The 21986-nt window shown below is 35.0% G+C and overlaps 2 protein-coding genes and 1 long non-coding RNA gene across 4 annotated transcripts; all 3 read left to right on the top strand.

Moving 5' to 3' along the window:
- Nucleotides 1–4184: 4184 nt before the first annotated feature.
- On the top strand, nucleotides 4185–8451 carry LOC137049176 (uncharacterized). Its single transcript, XM_067427589.1, has 9 exons — nucleotides 4185–4525; nucleotides 4812–4904; nucleotides 5068–5448; nucleotides 6385–6486; nucleotides 6945–7177; nucleotides 7496–7674; nucleotides 7766–7859; nucleotides 7964–8308; nucleotides 8392–8451. The coding sequence occupies exons 2-9, from the start codon at nucleotides 4853–4855 to the stop codon at nucleotides 8449–8451; spliced, it is 1446 nt and encodes a 481-aa protein (XP_067283690.1). The 5' UTR covers nucleotides 4185–4525; nucleotides 4812–4852.
- A 5-nt stretch (nucleotides 8452–8456) lies between these two features.
- LOC137049179 (uncharacterized) lies at nucleotides 8457–10119 on the top strand. The gene is made up of 6 exons (XM_067427605.1): nucleotides 8457–8509; nucleotides 8621–8712; nucleotides 8822–8936; nucleotides 9267–9539; nucleotides 9677–9853; nucleotides 9929–10119. Exons 1-6 carry the CDS (start codon nucleotides 8497–8499, stop codon nucleotides 10117–10119), a joined length of 861 nt encoding a protein of 286 aa, XP_067283706.1. The 5' UTR covers nucleotides 8457–8496.
- A 1385-nt stretch (nucleotides 10120–11504) lies between these two features.
- LOC137055510 (uncharacterized) lies at nucleotides 11505–15366 on the top strand. 2 transcript variants are annotated; one of them, XR_010900019.1, is made up of 5 exons: nucleotides 11505–11920; nucleotides 12413–12480; nucleotides 12642–12726; nucleotides 12882–12958; nucleotides 13244–15366. It is a non-coding gene; the product is annotated as an uncharacterized lncRNA (long non-coding RNA). The 2 variants fall into 2 exon arrangements; XR_010900018.1 differs by having other exon boundaries at nucleotides 12413–12726.
- Nucleotides 15367–21986: the final 6620 nt, after the last annotated feature.

The following is a 21986-nucleotide window of genomic DNA, read 5'->3' on the forward strand; positions in this document are numbered from 1 at the left end:
ACCACTAATTTCTTGAATGCACAAAAGGTTTTTGTATGCAATGCCTGCAAAAGTCTTCTATGCACAAGTTTTTTCTTATGCAATGCAATAAAATTCAAAAGCACTTATCTCTTTTTTCACCGTGAATTCTTATATGCAAAAGAAAAGCGCTAATATCTTTAATGCACGAGATCTATGCAATGAAAAGGCTCTGTCTTTTCGATGCAAAGCGAGTTTTTTATGCAATGCAATGCAAAAGCAATAATCTCCTCATTGCACAAGTTTTTTTGCATGCAATGCAATGCAGAATAACTAATCTTATTGCACAAGTTTTTCCGTATTCAATGCAATGCAAAAACACTTTCAGTGCACAAAGACTTAAATGCAATGCATTAGAAACCACTAATTTCTTGAATGCACAAAAGGTTTTTGTGTGCAATGCATGCAAAAGTCTTCTATGCACGAGTTTTTTCTTATGCAATGCAATGCAATGCAAAAGCACTTATCTCTTTATTGCACCGCGAATTCTTATATGCAAAAGAAAAGCGCTAATATCTTCAATGCACGAGATCTATGCAATGAAAAGGCACTGTCTCTTCGGTGCCAAGCGAGTTTTTTATGCAATGCAAAAACAATAATCTCCTCATTGCACAAGTTTTTTGCATGCAATGCAATACAGAATAACTAATCTTATTGCACAAGTTTTCTGTATTCAATGCAATGCAAAAACACTTACTCACCAGTGCACAACGACTTAAATGCAATGCATTAGAAACCACTAATTTCTTGAATGCACAAAAGGTTTTTGTGTGCGATGCATGCAAAAGTTTTCTATGCACGAGTTTTTTCTTATGCAATGCAAAAGCACGTATCTCTTTATTGCACCGCGAATTCTTATATGCAAAAGAAAAGCCCTAATATCTTCAATGCACGAGATCTATGCAATGAAAAGGCACTGACAATTTCTGACAAAATACGAATCCACAGAAGGTTTTTTTTTTTTTTTTTTTTACAATATATTGTCTAGAATCCTTCTAAAATTATTAAACGGCCAGAAATATGTTCAGTCGTTAAATATGGAACCTTTTTGTGGTTAATGTAATATCTGAATGTATGAATGTTTAGAATGTTAAAGCTGAGACTCACAGATTTCTTCAATGTTTCATCGCAGTTCAAGAAAGATATTTTGAACATTACTAGCCAAAGAGTCTTTAAATATTTATACAGAATTTATATACATGTACATACTTTGGATTATTGTAGATTGTGACTTTCTGATGTTTCATCAAAAGTCCAAATGTGACTTTCTTTGAAGAAAAATTATAACCATGGATTCTATGAAGTTGAACTTTCTTTTCATACTAATAGATTCCTTCTTATTGTTTCATAAGTACATCAAGGATAAACTTTTGAACTTGTTTTTTACCAGAGTCTTTGAACTTGAGCTTTATAACTTTCTAATAGATTCTGTAGTTCAAGGATGATCTTTTCAACTTATTTTTTTGCCAAATAGTCTATGAACTTGAACTTTCTATGCATAGTAATAGATTCCATCAGTAGTTCAAGTGTGAAATTTTAAATTCATTTTTGGCCAAGCAGTCTTCAAACTTTAAATATATAAACATAATTATGACTTTTATGGTGTTTCTTCAGAAGATCAAACATGACTTTTGGAAGAAAAAAATCTGAGCCTGGATTCTGTGAACTTGACCTTTCTATGCATACCAATAGACTCCTTCTGTTGTTTCAAACGTAGTTCAAAAATTAAGTTTTGAATTTATTTTTACCAGAGTCTTTGAACTTGAACTTTCTATATATACTAATAGATTCCCTCGTTCAAGGAAGAACTTTTGAACTTATTTTTGCCTAAGACTATTTGAACTTGAACTTTCTATATACGAATAGAATCCTTTTGTAGTTTCATCAGTAGTTGAAGGATGACTTTTTTTTGAAAAATTAAAATTCTGACCCTGGATCCTATGATCTTGAACTTTCTATACATAGTAATAGATTCATGAGTATTTCAAGGGTGAAATTTTGAATACATTTTTTGGCCAAGGAGTGTTTGATCTTTAAATGTATAAACTCACTTATGACTTTATGGTATTTCTTCAGAAGATCAAACATTTCTTTTTGAAAAAAAAGAAAAGAAATCTGAGCCTGGATTCTGTGAACTTGACCTTTCTATGCATTCCAATAGACTCTTTCTGTTGTTTCATCAACACAGTCTCACTCCCTACTCGTCAAATGTCTGACGCATGGTCAAGGGACCATGGCGTCACTTTTGAACGCAATGGGTATACCTTTGGCGTTATTTTTCAACGTGCAGGGTAGTCCGATAGACTTCTATAGAACTCAACTGCGTTGAAATTTGACGTCTTGGGTCCGCACACCGCAACCCGTTGTCTGCCTTATGGGTCGACAGTACAATCAATAAAAATAAAAAGGAATAGGTTACAAAAACTATTTATGCCAGGGCGAGTCAAATGGTGGCCCCCAGATCATTTTTATCTGGCGCTCCAACTGGTTTTTGATGTTTAAAAACCCCCGCAATTGGATATCAAAGTGCCTATATAAAGGTTTGGCGCGTTCGTCTTCGGTGATTTTAACAACGCACATGATGTACAACCGCATTCAGCGGTGAGTTTAACAACGCTCAACTGCAGGTAAAACGGCATTCAAAGGTGAGTTTGCTCTAAGCAACGCTCAACTGCAGGTAAAGGGGCAAAAGGTGAGTTTAACAACGCTCCAAGGCGCATGCAAGTAAGCAGTTTAAGCGTTTACTTGTCCATGTATGACACTGCTTTATTTATAGCATGCTGGATAACGTATTTTTATCGGAGGTTTGTTGATTATAATAAATATAATATGCTACGATTGAGTTCAATTAATCTTTTTTATTATTATTATTATTATCATTTTTTTTTATTAAATCCTCAAAATTAAACGCTGATGTCACCGTATGGGTGATCCCTAAGGTTCATTGCGATTTTCTACTCGGTAAGTATAGGGGTTAATTAATAGAGATGGATTACACATCAAATTACACATCAAAAACTGTTCAATCAGGACAAGACGTTGTGTTTAGAAAATTTAGATTTGTAAGGTGGCCATTTCTTATGACGATAAATAATAGGACATTATAAAATTATAGCTTTCTGCACCAAATGTGCGGGCTAGCACATGTTAGCTAATTTAATTCAAGGTCATTTTTGTCGCATATAATCATGTATGATACAATCATAGAGGGATGTAAGATTTTTTGAAGTATTGCATTAAGAAGCATTGCATTAGCCCACAACTATTATCCAACATTATAAATGTTCAGAATGAAGAACGGTGTTGCCAGATTGGTTTGTTTTACAGTCTAATTGTTAAAAATCAACGCAAAATTATATAATACACAACCAAAATAAATCCATAATTGACAATACAAATGAATCCATAACTACTACACTGTAGCATAACAATTTTTCAATATGAAATAAAACAATTCATATGTATTGTAATGTAATAAGTAATGATGTCGTCAATTATTGACTGATTCAAAGTAAGTTAGCTTGCAAAATAAGTAAATTAGAAAATATATAACAATGACACGTATGAAAAATGATTGGTTATGCCAATAAGTTGTGTTGTGTTTGTTGATGCTGTCTAAAGTGCACTGTATAAAGTGTGTGTGTGTGTGTGTGTGTGTGTTTGTGTGTGTGTGTGTGTGTGATGTAGATTTTAAAATGTCTCCAAAGAAGTTCAAGCCTTGCCCATTCTGCCAAGCACCTAACCAGGTGAGGGAAAGTTTAATAGAGCATTATGTCCATAATTCAAACATTGGTTGGTATCAATATCAGCCATGAGTATCAAGATCAGTCCATACCTAGTGATATATTTTATTGTGAGTTTGCAGGCAACACCCAGCACTACAGTATTCTAGCCTAATATTTATATAAGCACCCACAGACGATTAAAGCCACCACATCCCAAAGCATGGGCAAACTAGACCAACATTTTCTCAAGTTCTTAAACCTTTAGTTATTCAGTATGTATGTAGTTGTTTGAACATGATCTTCAAATCTGAATTTATATTCTTTCCCTTCTCTCAACAGGTCCCCTAGTCCCTTCATCATTTACTTTCAAACTTCAGCTTCGTTACAAAGCAAAAACAAAGGCACTTTTAAGTCTAGTTTACTTTTGTCTAGTTAATTGTTGTCAGTCTGTTTGGTTCTCTGTTGTTCTTGCTCTTTTGCTCTTCCCCCCTATCTCTTTAGTGTTGTCTTTTTTGTCCTTGTTCATCATGAGTGACAATTCCAGTTTCAAACAGGTCCTTAATGAGCTTGATGAGCTGGTTGAAAAATCTAAATTAAATTATGAACTCCAGACCTTGGAAGATTTTATCAATAAGATGCCGGGAGAACTTGAGGCAGCACCATCCACCAGCCAGCAACCAGTCCAGAAGGCTCCACCATCCACCAACCTGTCAGGTGGCTGAAGAGAGACAGTGATGGAAATGTTGTCTATGACAGACCAAGGTCATCCCGAAACCAAACAGGTCAGTTTTCTTTTTTCAGTCATATTACTTTAAGGAGAACTCCTCTGTTTTTTCACATATATCTAAAATAGAGATATAGATTGTTTTACCATTTGGGATTGAATACATTAATCAGTAGCATGTCTGGCCTGAGAAATTAGGTTTTTATTACATTCTCATCCAAAGCGGTATAGACAACGAAATTGGGCCAATAGAATTTTGTATCATTGTGTGGAATAAAATTAGCTTTTAAAACTCTGGATTTGTAATGCTGTAAAGGTTAATTTGTTTTGTTTTTCTGCTGCAGCTACTAGTCACAGCTACAGTCGTAAGACTGGTGCACATAGGATGTTGGACAGCAGCGTTGCGATAGCCAACTACTGTCCTCCTGACACTGTTGGTATGTTCTTCATTTTATCTCTATTAGTTCATTATGTTTATAGATTCTAATAATTAGAATGTAAATTACATGTTTTTTTGTGACAGAATAACCAACAACATCCATGTTGCACACTTTGATAGTGTAGAAAGTTTTTTTTAAATATGATTTACTATTTTAACAGAGACTTTCCTTGAAGAGCTAAACCACTCACAGGTTGATGACTTGGATGATCAGGAAACAGCACCAGCACCACCACGAGCTTCCTCAGACTGGTCTACTCGAAAAAGTCTCCTCTCAGAGAGGTGGGAGAAAGAGAGACCCTGTCTGGTGAATACCATGGTGGCACAACAAAATGTGACTACTCAGATCTGCCAACAATGTGGCAGCAGTCCAGCTGTTATCCGTTGTCGTGACTGCCGACCACAACCATTCTTCTGTGCTGATTGTGATGTCCGTATACACCAAAACCACGTGTTCCACAACAGGGATGCAACAATAGCTGGATTCTTTCAGCCATTGCCTCCAACAACCTGTGTCGTGGAGAGGGCTCTTTCCCAGTGTGGTAAGCTGTATTTCTTTTTTTCTTTTTTTGTGTGTGTCCCATTTAGGGCTGCACAATTATTGCAATCGTAATTGCAATATGATCCAATGCAACTGCCTAATGGTAAAACCTGCAAATAATCATGATAGGTGACATTTGACTTTTATATTCACGTCATTCATCTTGACTGTGCAACTTCTGGTTGGTGGGTGTGCGTAGTACGTGATGGCTACAAAAATTCTGATTGGTGAAGTTCAGTCGGTCAGTGGATATTAGGCCCTGTCCCAAATGGCACCCTAAACCCTCAGGGTCTTCCTCTGAGACCGCACTTTCATAACGTAATGCCGCTCTGATAGCCGGGTAGAAGTCCTCTGAGTAGCTTGCAAACTTACGGGCCAGCTGAAGTGATCATCGAGGGTGCATAGCAGCCGCAAAAGCGAGGCTTTCGAGCATCCTTCTTTAAGCTTAAATGACAAATGGGACACCCTATGGTCTTGTGGACTTAACAGACACGCGCACGCAATGGCCATTGTAAGTCCACAAGACCGAAAGTGCACATGAAGTGTGCCATTTGGGACAGGGCCCTAGTCTTCCTATACACTGGCTGTGCTTACCTATCAGAGGTGGCACAAATTAAAGAGACATTTGGAATATTGAACTGAATCGAATCGTTTACATTCAAAAATTGTATTGAAATGGTAATCGCTTTATCTGTCAGAAAAAGTGCAATTATATATTGTACAGCCCTAGTCCCATTCTCAGTTTATTTAAATAACTTCACAGTATAATAGGCTTTAGAGGAATCTTTCGAGTACTTTCTCTGAAACACACTTAATGATCTTTTATCTTTAAAGTTTTTTTAACATTGGTTTAAAAAAAAAAAAATTACAGAATACTTCCCAGTTAGTACATAGGAAGATGCTTGTCTTTAATCCCTGAATATGATGTGTCTTTCAGTGTGTATTGTGCCGTTGGTGATGCCAGAGAAAATATGTAGTTGTTCTCCAGGACCGTTGAGTGTCAACACAGGAAAAGTTGTTGCTGTGGTTACAATGAATGGTAAGAATGAAAATTAACTTAATGGAACATTCCAGATCAAGTGGCTGTAGCATCCATATCAAATTCTGGGCAAAGTGTCGATAGGGACCTGGGTTGGACTTTAACCTTATTCCACTCCATAGGGCTCAAATATATGCTATATGCCACAGGGCTCTACCACTTGCTTCCTGCCAATTTTCATTAACCTATTTGAATAAAAAAGGTTGTGCTATTGGCTTCGTAAATGTGTCCCGATCTATTTCCATTCAAGCGTTCCCTATAGTGGTCTGAGCTGGGCAGGATTTTTAGTATTCTGAAAAGTTCCTGCAGTATTCTGTCCCGTGCCGCAATAATGTGACGTTTTAGTCCCGCTCCCGCCCGCATCTATAAACTTATGTCGGGACATGTGGGAGGGACCTCTTGTTCCTAATGCGTTTGTCAGAGTTGTGCATAATACAATGTGTCCTTGATTTTTCCAGGACGATATGATCTCAGTATGCCTGAGATGAAATGCGAGGCATGCAAAGCCACATGGAGCGCTGGAGTAGATGACTTGGTCCGTAATGACTACTGGCCTGCTACCCTTCACTTTTCCACAATGTACGCTACAGATGTGTTTTGTTCATATGAAGAGTTGAAGATGGCAGCACCAGGACTGTCCTGCCAAGCATTTTTAAGAATGCTTGATCAACGAACTGTCCGATTTGGCCGTGTGAGTATTAGGGGTGGGAAACACTAACAAATGGTATTAACGTGTATCGCAGAATGACTATGGTGACATTATCAACACATTGATTATTATAATTGGAGTATGTTGATGATATCAAAACACAGTGATTAAGCTATACTCGATACATTGATAGAACATCATCTAAGATTCAAAGTCTTTGTGTAAAACTACCACTCCGTAACGAAATCTAAATTTGTACACCACATTTTATCAACTCAAATTTGGCCTCACCTTTGACATTATTAACTTTAGTTAACTTAACTGTGAATTATGTTGACATGTTTTACTGTTCTGAAACAGACTGGGAAGATCACAGCAGACAGCTTCAGAAAAAGCTTTTTGGAGTGGGAGGCTGTTAAATTTGAGGTGGATAAGATCTGCAGGGAGGAGCATTTTGTCTGTCCTGCGTGCACCCCAGACATGCTTGCTGTTTCTGTGGACGGAAATCGCAAGCACTACCGCTTTAAGAATGCAGCAAGGTACTTACAAAATGTGTATAATTTGCAGTGTTGTTAAAGTAACCTTTGCTGTGTCATATTGAAAGTCAATGTGTACCCTTCTTTTATTTAGATCTGAAGAACAAGCCTTATTTGATGGCATCTTCATTGCAAAAGATGATGAAGTAGAGAGATTTGTGGATTACATTCATTCTACCACCAACCATGTAAACTTGTATAATATTTCCAAAAACACCACCAATAACATCTTACATTTGACATTGTTTGAGTGAGTACTGACTATTTATATGAACCTTTTACCATGTTGTAGGTCTCTGGAAGGGGTGTCTGTGGAGGGGAGTGGTCAGCTGCCAGGGAAACGTCTCAGAGATCCTCAAGTAAAATTGATGAGGAGGGACTTGAGCTTGCAGTCTGTCGACATGGAGTTTTTCTTGGCGCTCTTAACATGTACAGGGGAGAAATCTATGCTTATCCCCTCTACCTGCAGAACAAGCTGGCAAATAAGCCAATACGCTTTTTTGCCATGGATGTAACCTGCAAGTACTGGCCCTACCTCAACAAAGTGGCAAAAACCTGCCCTGAGCTCCAGCATCTTCTTAGCATGAAACCATTCCTCTCAGTGTTTCATGCCAAAGCCCATGATTTTAAATGTGAGGTAAGAAAACATTACCATGTCGTTAACTGTCCCTAAACACCTGCAAAGGTATGTTGGCAGCATTTAAGCATTTTCTTTAATAGGTTAAATGGAGTGGAGCTTATCAGCAAGGGGCCGGATTGACACTTGGGGAGGAGGTTTAGCAGTGTAACGCCTTCCTCTCTAGGATTGCTGTAACGACGAAGCACATGTCCAAAGCAGGTAAGGTAACCACACACTGCACTACTTAGATTTAAAGTGTTACAAAAAATTGTAGCCAGTGAGGGACATGTGGTAAAACACAGATTAGTGTATTTTTTTCCATTTTTGCAGGACGTACAGACATGCTTACACTGATGGCCATGCGCTGGAATCAGCAAAAGTTTAATAACTTGGCTACTTCACTTGCCTGCCGATATCAGAAGGTAGAGATGATTATTATTATGTTCTTATATTGTAAATACCTTCTATTGAATATTGTTGAAGGTATAACATTTTTCTTCTTTCATATCCTTTTTTTTGTTGTTATTTAAGGCCACAAAACGCCTGGAGAGCCAACTTCAGGACCTGGAAAGCATGAGAATCCAGCTGGCAGTGACACAGGTTGAAGTTGAGGGCTGGGTCACTGATATTAAGGAGTGGGCAGAAGGTGAGAGTTATACTATTACTTCAGTGTCTCAGTTCTGCAGAATAATGGGAGACATGCTTCTGCAAGTAATTACTGTTTTAAAATGAAATCATACATACACTGTTTTTTTGGTCATGTACTTTTGCAATTAAAATGCAAAATTTTAGTATGTAGTGCATGCACACTGAAAATCATGTCGAAACAAAATGCCAACAAAATTACCACAAAAAAAAGGAAGCAAAGAGGGATAATCCTTATGACTTCCCTGTGATGTTCTGTTACATTGAGACTTAGGTCATTTCAGTTACTGCCATGAAAATGTAAGCGAAATGTTTGCACTTTTCTTCTCAGCAACAACATCCCAAAAAAATGCTGATCTTGACGTGGTGACCAGTAGAATGGAGGTGCTGGTGGCCAGCATTAAAAGAAGGTCCCAACGCCTTTACAAAGACACCGATGGCAGCAAAGGTCGGGCCCGGATTCGGCGCAAAATCAGAGAGGAGAAGGCCATTCTTAGCTCTGTTGTTGAAAAATACAACAGTATGGTTCCAGATACAGAAAGAGTCATCTTTGACATCATTCTCTCTGACGAGACAGTTTGGCCATGGCAGCTTTCACATTGTGGTATGTATACAAATCTGTTGCCAATTTTGTTAGATTCACATAGTAGCACAACACCAATTATGCCTTATCACAGATTATTTCAGAAATTCTTTGAAAAATACTTAAAATTGACTTATTTTCCACAACTGTATCCCCAGACGCTGTAGATTTGAAAACCAAGAGGAAGGCCTTTGATGTTGTGATGGCAATAAGGAGGCTTGAGGAGGAGAAGAAGATTGTTCTTTCTGAGATGGCAAAGCATTGGAAATCTCTCTCCACTCGTGCAGACACACTCAAGGAGATGTCATGCCAGCTTTCCAGTGAGGCATTGAAAAGTATGTATTTAAGTAATGTGTTCATTGTACATTGTACATTTTTTTTTCTGATCATTTTTGTTTTACTCCCATAAGGTGAGCTGTGGGATCCAAATGAACAAGGGATCAAGGGTTTCCTCAGCTTAACTTTGAGAAAGAAGCAAGAAGTCAGCAGAAGGATGAAGCATGCAAGAGACTGTTATGCTCAAGTTTTGACTGGAACAAGTATGGACTTCCAGAATGATTGGGATGGATACGACAGTGATTCTAAAATGTCAGATGACTGAGTTTGAGGAGCACTCTAAGTGAGAGATGAGCATTAAATAAATTTTATTTTGAATCCTTATATTTGTCAGTGTTTCCTTTTAATTTTTAGTTGTTTTTTTTAGCAGTGGGGGCAAGTGCAAACATACCCTTGTGAAAAAGAAGTGTACTTAATTGTATTGAAAGTGTATTTTTTGTGCACTTAATATATTTAAAGTATATTTTTTAAAAACTGCACTTGTAGATAATATGATATAATTAAAATTAAGTGCCACTTAAGTGTACTTAAAGAGAATACACTTTAATGACAATATTTCTAAACACACTTAAGTACACTTTTTTAAAATTCACTTTGTAATAATATCTAATTAATTTGTATTTTTAAAAAGTACACTTTCATGACAATATTTCTAAACACACTTTAGTACACTTATAATAAGTGTACTTTGTAATAATATATAATTAATTTGTACTTTAAAAAAGTACACTTTCATGACGATATTTATAAACACACTTTAGTACACTTATAATAAGTGTACTTTGTAATAATATATAATTAATTTGTACTTTAAAAATGTACACTTTCATGACAATATTTATAAACACACTTTAGTGCACTTTTAATCAGTGCACTTTATAATAATATCTAATTAATTTGTACTTTAAAAAATACACTTTCATGACAATATTTATAAACACACTTTAGTACACTTATAATAAGTGTACTTTGTAATAATATATAATTAATTTGTACTTTAAAAATGTACACTTTCATGACAATATTTATAAACACACTTTAGTACACTTATAATAAGTGCACTTTGTAATAATATATAATTAATTTGTACTTTAAAAAAGTACACTTTCATGACAATATTTATAAACACACTTTAGTACACTTATAATAAGTGTACTTTGTAATAATATCTAGTTAATTTTTACTTAAAGAAAGTACACTTGTATGACAATATTTATAAACACACTTAAGTGCGCTTTTTAAAAATGCACCTTGTAATAATGTCTACACCTAAATTTACTTAAACCATTTTAATTTCATAAAGTTTGTTTCATAAAGTACACTTATTTTACTAATGACAAAGCACATGGAAAATAAATGCTTTTTTAAAAAAAATTAGTTGTCCAAATTTACATTGGTTAATGTATTTTTCTTCAAAATTTCACTCGCTTACACTCCACAACATACTGTTGAAATGTTATAACTAGCTCCTATGAACTCAACTACAAGTGTCAGTTTTCTACATAATTTGACATTGTCAATCTTTATGAGAGGAGTTGTCTAATGTACTGTAGGCTACTTTACATCTGTGTACAGAATATTTGCAATATTATGTTGTTGTATGGCGATTAAACACACATTTAATTGCATTAATTGCAAGAAAAAGTTGAACAAATCTAAACCAAATTAATTTGCATTAAAATTCAGTTAAAATAGGCTACATTTAATTTTAATCAGACTCTAAACATGATTGACTTTTAGTTAGGTGAATGAGTCAAGTTCTCTGAAATACAGTCCAACTACACAGTGTGTTAGAACAACCTGAACAGAAATGGATAATTAATAAGTGATTTATAATCAACATTTAATGCACGAAATATCTTATTTTATATTTATACTTAATATTTCAATGCGCATGCGCCAAAAATACTACGTCATGATTTTGAAAAATGCGCGGTCCCCCATGATTGCGTCATCGCGATGCGTGAGGGAAATGAAGCTGATGAGAACAGACAACAGAGGAGGAGCGAACCGTTTGGATCATTACAGTTGAAATGAGACGTCATATGCTACAAATAACGAGTCAAGTAAGTATATCTTGATATAAGCTCTCTTGATTTTACATTTTCACCGTAACATGGTAGCTCTCTATTACGGTGTAGTTATTTAGTTTAATCGCAGATAGGATAGACGCACTATGGACTCGGGAGGTGAATTAACGTTAATCATGTTTCCTATGTATTTATTGTATTATTCATATTCATGTAACTTGTTATCTAAGATTGCATTATAATAATTTCTTAAATCGGAATGTGATCGCCGGTGTGGGCATGTTCAATGAATTTGCCTGCTGTACATACAATATTTGAATCGAACTCCTACTTTTTGAATGGACAGAAGACATTTAACGTTATATACATTTATTCCATATATTAACTTAACGTATAACAACAACCAGTAATGAAATAATGATTTTAATATGTTCTTTTCTTTTTGCATTTGGAGAGTAAGATGTTAAAGTACTATTTGTGTTTTTAATATTTTGTGCTTATTTTATTTTTTTATTTTTTATTTTGTAGGATCAATACAGATGTGTTATTGGAGATCCAGTGCAAGCTGTGTGGAATCACAGAGCCATCTTGATGAGGTCAAGTTAATGTTAATTATGAATTTATGCCCAGCCATGACACAAGCTAAAACATTGCTATCAAGTCTTTAGCTTTTAAATGCTTTGTATCTTGTCCATTTGTAAGTAATACATTCCCACTTGTGCATTTACAGATCCCCTAATCATTATATATTTTACAGGCCACACACCCAAAGGAATGGAGCCGCAGCATTGCTGTGCCAGGCGTGGTAAATACAGGAACATCCTTCATGGAGATGGTACGAGGTAAGCTGAAACTTGCAAGGCAAGATGAGGAAAAATGCAAGAATACTTTTCTCAATTTACATTGGTCTTGGGTTATTTATCTATATTTAAGTTATGTTTAATTCCCTGTAAAGTAGGAATAAAAACCATTATTAAAATGTTCTCTATTTTTAAAGTCCAGTGTCAGTGAAGATGATGTGCTCAGTGGGATACGTGAAGGAACCTCTCCAATCATTCTACCCTGACGACTGAGGTAATTCATCACATAGGGGATGCAGTTGTGGTCAAAAGCTTACACACACCGTGCAGACTAAACTGCTTCATCAGGGCAGTACTAGATAAAAAAGAGACAACATGCTCATTTTTATGATCCCTCTTATGGCTATTTCTTTTTTTTCTTCTTTTTTTCATACAGATACTGCTGTGTGAATATATACTGTACATCTATCGTTTTAATTTAATTGAGCCAATTATAATAATGGATAGATCTGTTTTATAAACAAGTTTTTTCTTTGCGTTTTCTTTTTCTTTCCTCAAGGTATATTTTTTTGCTTTCCTGCCTCTTTGGAACATGTCCATTCACATCTAGTGCGGAGAGATGGTGCACCAGTTTCCTACTGATGGAGAGCTTCTGGGACATTGACATAAACAGCACTTTCCAAACAACTTGAAAATAGTTGGTGACAAACAATTTTGTGTGCCTTTGGAGTTCTTCAGTTTTTTTTTTTTTTTTTTTTTCATTCACTGTAATGCTGGAATAAGATTTTAGAATAAACCTTTTGGTCCTAATTTTGGTGCTAGTAAAGGTTTAAGAGCTTATAAGTTCAGTAACACTTTACAATAAGATCTAATTTGTTAACGTTATTTAATGAATTGACCAACATGATCTAACAGTGATTTCTTTTTATTTATTTATTTTATTTAATTTTTTACAGTGTTTATTAATAGTTGTTGACCTTGCTTAAAATATTATAGTTCAAAGCTTGTTAATTAAATTTATAGTCATTGTTCATGCAAGTTAACAATGCATTAAATAATTAACATATACACCTTTTGATTTTAAGATTGCATTAATAATAGGGGTGTAACAGTACACAAAGCTGACAGTTCGGGGAGGAACACTAAATATAAAAATGCTTTTTTTTTTTTTATTGGTTTACTGAACAAATTGTAATTGTCCTAAACTAAAGGTTTCTTAAAGAATTAAAAATATAATATAAAAAATATCTCTACTAATTATTATTATTATTACCTTTATTTAACCAGGAGAAAAACTCACTGAGATTAAAATGTCCTGTCCTGGCCAAGATAGGCAGCTGTGTTTGCATGTACAGTTATACATCAAAATTCACATAAAAAACATAAAACATACAACCAGTCAAAAACAATTACACACCATTAATTTACTCTCAAAATGATGTAGTAAAATTTTAAAATGACTAAATGTCACCAGATCTTTTAGCTTCAACTCAGTCTGGAGCAAATTCCAATCTGAGGCTGCGACATATTTGAAGGACGTTTTACCAAGCTTAACTCTAACAAAGGGCACACAAAGATTATAATTTGATTCAGAATGTAATATATAATTGCCTTGTTGTTTCTGTTTAATCAAACGACAAAGAATGCTGTATAGTGTAGACTATATAGGGAGGCTTTACTTGCACTCCCATTGTATGCAAACGTGTAAACTTCTCATAAGACCGTTTTTGCATTAACTTATAAATCTAATTATAGGTTAGATTTTTTTCAGGTTTTCAGGTTAAGTAGAATATGATGAATATATAGGCTAATATAATGCATACATTTAGTGAAAGAGTTCATCTCTCTCGTGTTTTATCGACTTCTTTCTGTTGTTGAAACACTGAACGATTACACAATGTGATACATTTTAGTAAGTTGTAATGTATCCTTAACATACCTTCTGATGTTAATTCATGTTTATTCTTTGACTATGACAAGGTGATCACATTCACTCGTGCCGCGTTGCTGCTTGAACTGATGTGTCTTTACAGTGATCTGTCATGTCACATTAAAGAGCATCAATATGGTATCACTTGAATTTAATGATAAAATTGACAGAATACATATGTTCTTATGGAAACTTGTATTGAAGTGTGTTCCACTCATTAAACAAGCCGTCTGTTAACTGTTAAAGATTGCATTCGTACCGCTCGGTACACACGTGCACTGTACCGGAAGTCCTGTACCGAACCGGTTTGGTATGAATACATGTGCCGTTACACCCCTAATTAGTAAATGTTGAAATTAACATTAACTAAGATAAATAAATGTTTATATTATTATTCATTCTAAGTTCATGTTAAATTAAGTAGTTAACTAATTAAACGTTACCCAAAGTTTTGAATCTTAGTGTTGTACATGAAACGATTCTTTTCTTTCCATTTGTTTGTATTTATTCATCTGTTGTGTGAGGTAATTTTCTGTGATGGGTAGATTTAGGTACCTTTGAATGAGGGAGATATATAATAATGCATATAATTACATATAATTGCATATAATCCTCATTGTCCTCCAGACTCTTTCTAAATGAATTTGTGTTTGTGTAAATAGTTTTTTGGGTTTTTCTTGGGCATCAAAAAAAAGTTTTTTTTGTATATTTGTTTTACAGATTGTTTTGTCAATAAATGTAGAGGATTTAAATTTGGATGTGTTTATTATACGAAATTGCAGCTGTATTATTTGAAAAATGTAATTATGAATGTATTTCATTATATTAGAGTGTACATGTAAATTACGTTAAGGTATATTTTAGTTCATATTAATTGCTTGTTTTTAAGACAGTAGAATGGATGTCAGTACATTGAGCAGTGCACTTTAATTACAATTTTAATACACTAGAAGCGATTATGAAAGTACATATAAAGTTGTATTTAAGTACCACTTAAGTTGTTCCAAAAAATCACTCTTAATTGCAACTTATTGTATTTTATTTCAACTTAATATATGATAAATTTGAAATCAATTACATATAATGTGTGTTAAGTACAACCAGGGCCGGCGCTAGCTCAAATGCCGCTCTAGGCAGAGCACGATCGTACCGCCCCCCACCTCACACTCACAATTAGGTATCCTTAAGATGCATGTACATACGAATTAATATGTTCTTTATCTATAAAATGACACTAAAATAAAAACGTGCAGGCATGTTTTCAGATTTTATTTTTCATTCTGCAACGTGAAAAAAGTACACAGTGCTACAGCTGCATATCATTTCTGTTTTATAATAGACAGTGTACAGAATAAAACTAGAGCCCTGGGCCTCAAATCTAGGCTTATTAAAATTCTCGGCCCGAGTCCGACTGGAGGCCGGGTTTTTTTTTTTTTTTTTTTTTTTTTACATTGTTGCAGCCATTAAAATAGTTCTGTTTTGTTTTTAATGTCAAAGTAGATATATTTCGTTTCGTTTCTTTATTAAGTTAATTTAGAAAAATGTTTAGAGCATTTTTTTGTTTGTTAAATTAAAGTTTTATTTTTTTTAAGTGACGACCAAGCGGCCAGCGGCCGACAGTGAGTTAACCGCATATTTAATCGATTTAGTCTCTCAAATCAACTCTTGGCTTGTCTTGCCTATAATAAAATCCATAGATATAAAACACTTCAAGCATCACAATGTTAGTTAATTTCGCCAACTATTACCACCACAATAAAAGGCATTTTTGACGAGCTGAGGCAGGCTGATTCTGCTCGCGGCTCTCGCAAACGGAGCTAAACAAATAAAAATAAAAAAAGAACATGCAGGTTGTCTTATAGCCTACCTTACACCTACGCAAATGAATATAAATCCCATCTTCAATTCCCGTGGTATATGCTCATTTAACGGAGTTTACAGCAACGAAAGCAAAAGATTAGATGCATTTTATTCAGCAGCTCATTTCAAATTCAAAGACCACATAAGAGAGAGCGACCTAAGCGCACGATAATTTAGTCATTTCGCAATCAGATAAATACCTGTTATAAATAACGAATGAAGGAACCAGTTGTGAAAAGGCCATAACGCCGGGGACACACTGCAAGCGTGTCGTGAGCATCTCGGCTGCGTGGCGTGTCCGTTTTTATTTCGGCTCCCATGTTAAACGGTTAGAGCTTGCATACTGCCTACGTCGGTCCGAGCCGCGCGGAAAGCGTGCTTCAAATAGAAGATACGCCTATTTTCACGCGACACGCGAGCGTGTTGGAAGCGTTTCCAGGCGAAATATATGGGGAAAAGATGTGTATTTTGACACGAATACATATTAATAAAAATGACATTTTCATGTTTGAAAGTCTGTACATAAATGCAGATATAGGCCGAATTGTAATAATAAAAAAACAATATAATTATCGATTTTGAAATATTAAACCAGTCAATACAGAACGAAATATTCTGTAGCCTTTTGCCGTCAATACCATGGATATGGTATGGGCCGGCTACTGCCGGCGTTGTCTTTGCTGTATCAATAGGCAATATATTTATATTTAACGTGAAGTATAGGGCTTCCCTGTACATTAATAGCAGCAGACGCCCCGCGGATGACACGCAACATAAACGCCACGCTTACAAGAAACGCGCGCTGCTGCTGCTGGCGCGGACTCTGAACTTATGCTCTGAACACTGTGCGAGCCATATCTTGACAGTCGCGTTAGCTATTATGGTCTCCTGTTGTTTCCACCAGCAGAACATCTCTAAGCATATGCAATATGCAAACAAATATTTATCTCATTGGAGGTTTCGATTTTTTTCTTGACTGATAGGCCTACACACAAACACACATTCACATAATAGCCTACATTTCAGAAGCGTGCTCGTCGGGCTTTCGCAGCGGCAAAGGGCTTTGATTGCGTCCTCGAGTTTAACTTTTTCAGCTAGTTCGTGCTCAATTGCAATTGTTGCTAGTCCATTGAGTCTGTCTTGTGTTATTGTACGTCGGAGATAATTTTTAATCAGTTTAAGCTTTGAGAAACTGAGCTCACAGTGACGGGGAGAGTGAGAAGCACTCTCAATGCTATAAAAACATTGGGAAAAATCAACACAATCTCATGGTCATGCGTATAAATACTAAGAGTGTAAAATCTTTTTTGCGTGCATATGATACGCACTTTATGCGTATGTTTAATACGCCATAACCCTAATAATACGGTTCATATGTATAATACGCCATAAAGTGCGTATCATATGCACGCGAAAAACCACGTAGCCATATGCATGTCAAAACTCATTTTGGCGTATAGCCTACATTCCACGAGATTGCAAACTATTTATAGGCTATGCATTTTCGTGAGATCGGGCTCAGAAAAATTTATTCCATCCCTTTTTCATAGATGAATTTAAGCGCATCCAGTGGTTTAGATCCAGCAACCAGGCGTCTACCCAAAGCAGTCAGCTCTTCAAACTATTTATGCCTATCAACATCCCGTGAGTCTCCATGAGTCAGGGCCTTTTCCAGTCTTAAGCAATCCTGAAGAACTATTGTAGGCTATTCTCCTTTTCTTTGAGAGATGTGATGTCATATAAAAACCCAAATACGCGCCCATGGTCTCGAAGCAGCGAAAAGCGCTCTTCCACGGAACGGATGGCACAGTCGAGCGTATTTTGCACGCATATACTAATCGATGCCGCTCTAAGTGAGGTGGGGGCGCGGCCGGGCGGAAATTTTTATTTTTAAATTTATACTAATGGAGTGGGAAAAAATGTTGTTGATATAAGTGCCATAATTGTAACCTACCTAATGTAAAACTAACAAATACATATTTTTTTTTAATTCTCTCTCTCGCTTACACAGTTACACTCTCTCTCTCTCTTGCCGCCCTGGCTGAGCCGCCGCCCTAGGCGGCTGCCTAGTTCGCCTATAGGCACGCGCCGGCCCTGAGTACAACGAAAACATTGCATTTAATTCACACTTAAGTGTATATTTAGCTGACATTAAAGTATGCTTTAGTTCACATTAATTGCTTGTCAGTACATTGAGCAGTGCACTTTAATTACAATTTTAATACACTAGAAGTGATTATGAAAGTACATATAAAGTTGTATTTAAGTACCACTTAAGTTGTTCCAAAAAATCACTCTTAATTGCAACTTATTGTATTTTATTTCAACTTAATATGTGATAAATTTGAAATCAATTACATATAATGTGTGTTAAGTACACCGAAAACATTGCATTTAATTCACACTTAAGTGTATATTTAGCTGACATTAAAGTATGTTTTAGTTCACATTAATTGCTTGTCAGTACATTGAGCAGTGCACTTTAATTACAATTTTAATACACTAGAAGTGATTATGAAAGTACATATAAAGTTGTATTTAAGTACCACTTAAGTTGTTCCAAAAAATCACTCTTAATTGCAACTTATTGTATTTTATTTCAACTTAATATATGATAAATTTGAAATCAATTACATATAATGTGTGTTAAGTACACCGAAAACATTGCATTTAATTCACACTTAAGTGTATATTTAGCTGACATTAAAGTATGTTTTAGTTCACATTAATTGCTTGTCAGTACATTGAGCAGTGCACTTTAATTACAATTTTAATACACTAGAAGTGATTATGAAAGTACATATAAAGTTGTATTTAAGTACCACTTAAGTTGTTCCAAAAAATCACTCTTAATTGCAACTTATTGTATTTTATTTCAACTTAATTTGTGATAAATTTGAAATCAATTACATATAATGTGTGTTAAGTACACCGAAAACATTGCATTTAATTGCACAATTAAGTGTATTTAGTATAAGTATATTATCTGTGTAATAAGTACACTTTATAAAAGTACACTAAAGTGCACTTTTTTTTCACAAGGGTATTCACCAGTTAACTTAATTTAAAACCGTGTACATATTACCTCTGGGTGCGGACCCCAAGAGGTAACCTTAGCTGACGCCAGATCAGTATTTTCAGATCATACGACCTACATTCACTATACAAGCCGATCTGAGATCTAAAATAACGGGCACGTTGGTATAATTCAGGCAGGCATTACTAGTTGCTTGCAGATGTGTCAAAAATGAGTACATATATGTTGTAAATAAAAAAATATTTGTTTATAAATCTCTGCTTCATTATTAAAAATGTGTGTGTTTTCATTGTAACTGGTCAGAATCTGATTGGGGGGGGGGGGGGGGGGGGAGAGAGACACATTTGTAAAATGGAGCTTGTCCTCATAATGTTTTCCATGCGTAAATGAAGTTTACAGCTACAATACACGCTATATAAGTTTGTAAAAAATAAAAAGGAACATGCAGGTGTAATGACTCTACAAAACAGCTTTCCCATACATGTTTCAACCATTGTCACAGCACACCTGAGAAGTCAATAAAAAAAGTAATAGTAGCCTACTTAATTAATTATTAATACAATGATTTTACTTTCATACTGCTCCAGATCCAGGCCGCACATCCTGATTCTGCCGAGTTAGACGAGTTCCTGGGACAACAAGGGAGGTGCTTAAGGTAAAATGGATCAACCAATCAGATTACTCATGTGACGTCACATCATCTGCCAGCTTGCGCGCCACTTTTTGAATTTATCCCTTTGACATCGCCTTCATTGAGGTAAGAGCATTTTATTTACTCTGTATATGCATTATTAATTTCAATTTCATGATGGATTAATTTGCAACGTGAACATTTGCTAAACTGCTCAAATAAGGTGCAAATCACGGAACCCCTCTCCCATCGGTCAGGCGCTCGGATCCGGTCACTCTGTGGTGTTTCCCCCGCGATCGCGCATCCGATCCGGTCACTCTATGGTGTTTCCCCCGCAATCGCGTATCGGATCCGGTCACTCTGTGTGGTGTTTCCCCCGCGATCGCGCATCGGATCCGGTCACTCTGTGTGGTGTTTCCCCCGCGATCGCGCATCGGATCCGGTCACTCTGTGTGGTGTTTCCCCCGCGATCGCGCATCCGATCCGGTCACTCTGTGGTGTTTCCCCCGCGATCGCGCATCGGATCCGGTCACTCTGTGGTGTTTACCCCGCGATCGCGCATTGGATCTTTTCCGATTATTTATATCACCTTTTTTATGTAGCCTATTCCTTTAACAGACCTTATACTGACCCTTTTGTAAAAGAGAAGCTTAACACTTTCGCGGATGGATTATTATTATATTAATAATAATAGCCTAATAATAGTAATGAAATATATCGTGTGGACCCAGGGACATCATATTCTTATGTTGATCCAGGGACTTCATTCATTATAGCTCATCTAATATAAGACAAACATTAATTAATCACTGTATTTAAATAATAATAATAATAACCTAATAATAATACAAATAATAGCCTAATAATAATAATAATAATGAAATATATCGTGTGGACCCAGGGACATCATATTCTTATGTTGATCCAGGGACTTCATTCATTATAGCTCATCTAAAATAAGACAAACATTAATTCATCACTGTATTTAAATAATAATAATAATAATAATAATAATAATAATAATAGCATAATAATAATAACATAATAATAATAATAATAATAATAATAATAATAATAATAATAACCTAATAATAATAATAATAATAATAGCCTAATAATAATAATAACCTAATAATGATAATAATAATATTAATAATAATAATGAAATATATCGTGTGGACCCAGGGACATCATATTCTTATGTTGATCCAGGGACTTCATTCATTATAGCTCATCTAAAATAAGACAAACATTAATTCATCACTGTATTTAAATAATAATAATAATAATAATAATAATAATAATAATAGCATAATAATAATAACCTAATAATAATAATAATAATAATAATAATAATAACCTAATAATAATAATATTAATAATAATAATGAAATATATCGTGTGGACCCAGGGACATCATATTCTTATGTTGATCCAGGGACTTCATTCATTATAGCTCATCTAATATAAGACAAACATTAATTAATCACTGTATTTAAATAATAATAACCTAATAATAATACAAATAGTAGCCTAATAATAATAATAATAATAATGAAATATATCGTGTGGACCCAGGGACATCATATTCTTATGTTGATCCAGGGACTTCATTCATTATAGCTCATCTAATATAAGACAAACATTAATTAATCACTGTATTTAAATAATAATAATAACCTAATAATAATACAAATAATAGCCTAATAATAATAATAATAATGAAATATATCGTGTGGACCCAGGGACATCATATTCTTATGTTGATCCAGGGACTTCATTCATTATAGCTCATCTAATATAAGACAAACATTAATTAATCACTGTATTTAAATAATAATAAT

The sequence above is a fragment of the Pseudorasbora parva genome, chromosome 2, assembly GCF_024679245.1.
Source record: "Pseudorasbora parva isolate DD20220531a chromosome 2, ASM2467924v1, whole genome shotgun sequence".
In the NCBI taxonomy this organism is placed as follows: Eukaryota; Metazoa; Chordata; class Actinopteri; order Cypriniformes; family Gobionidae; genus Pseudorasbora; species Pseudorasbora parva.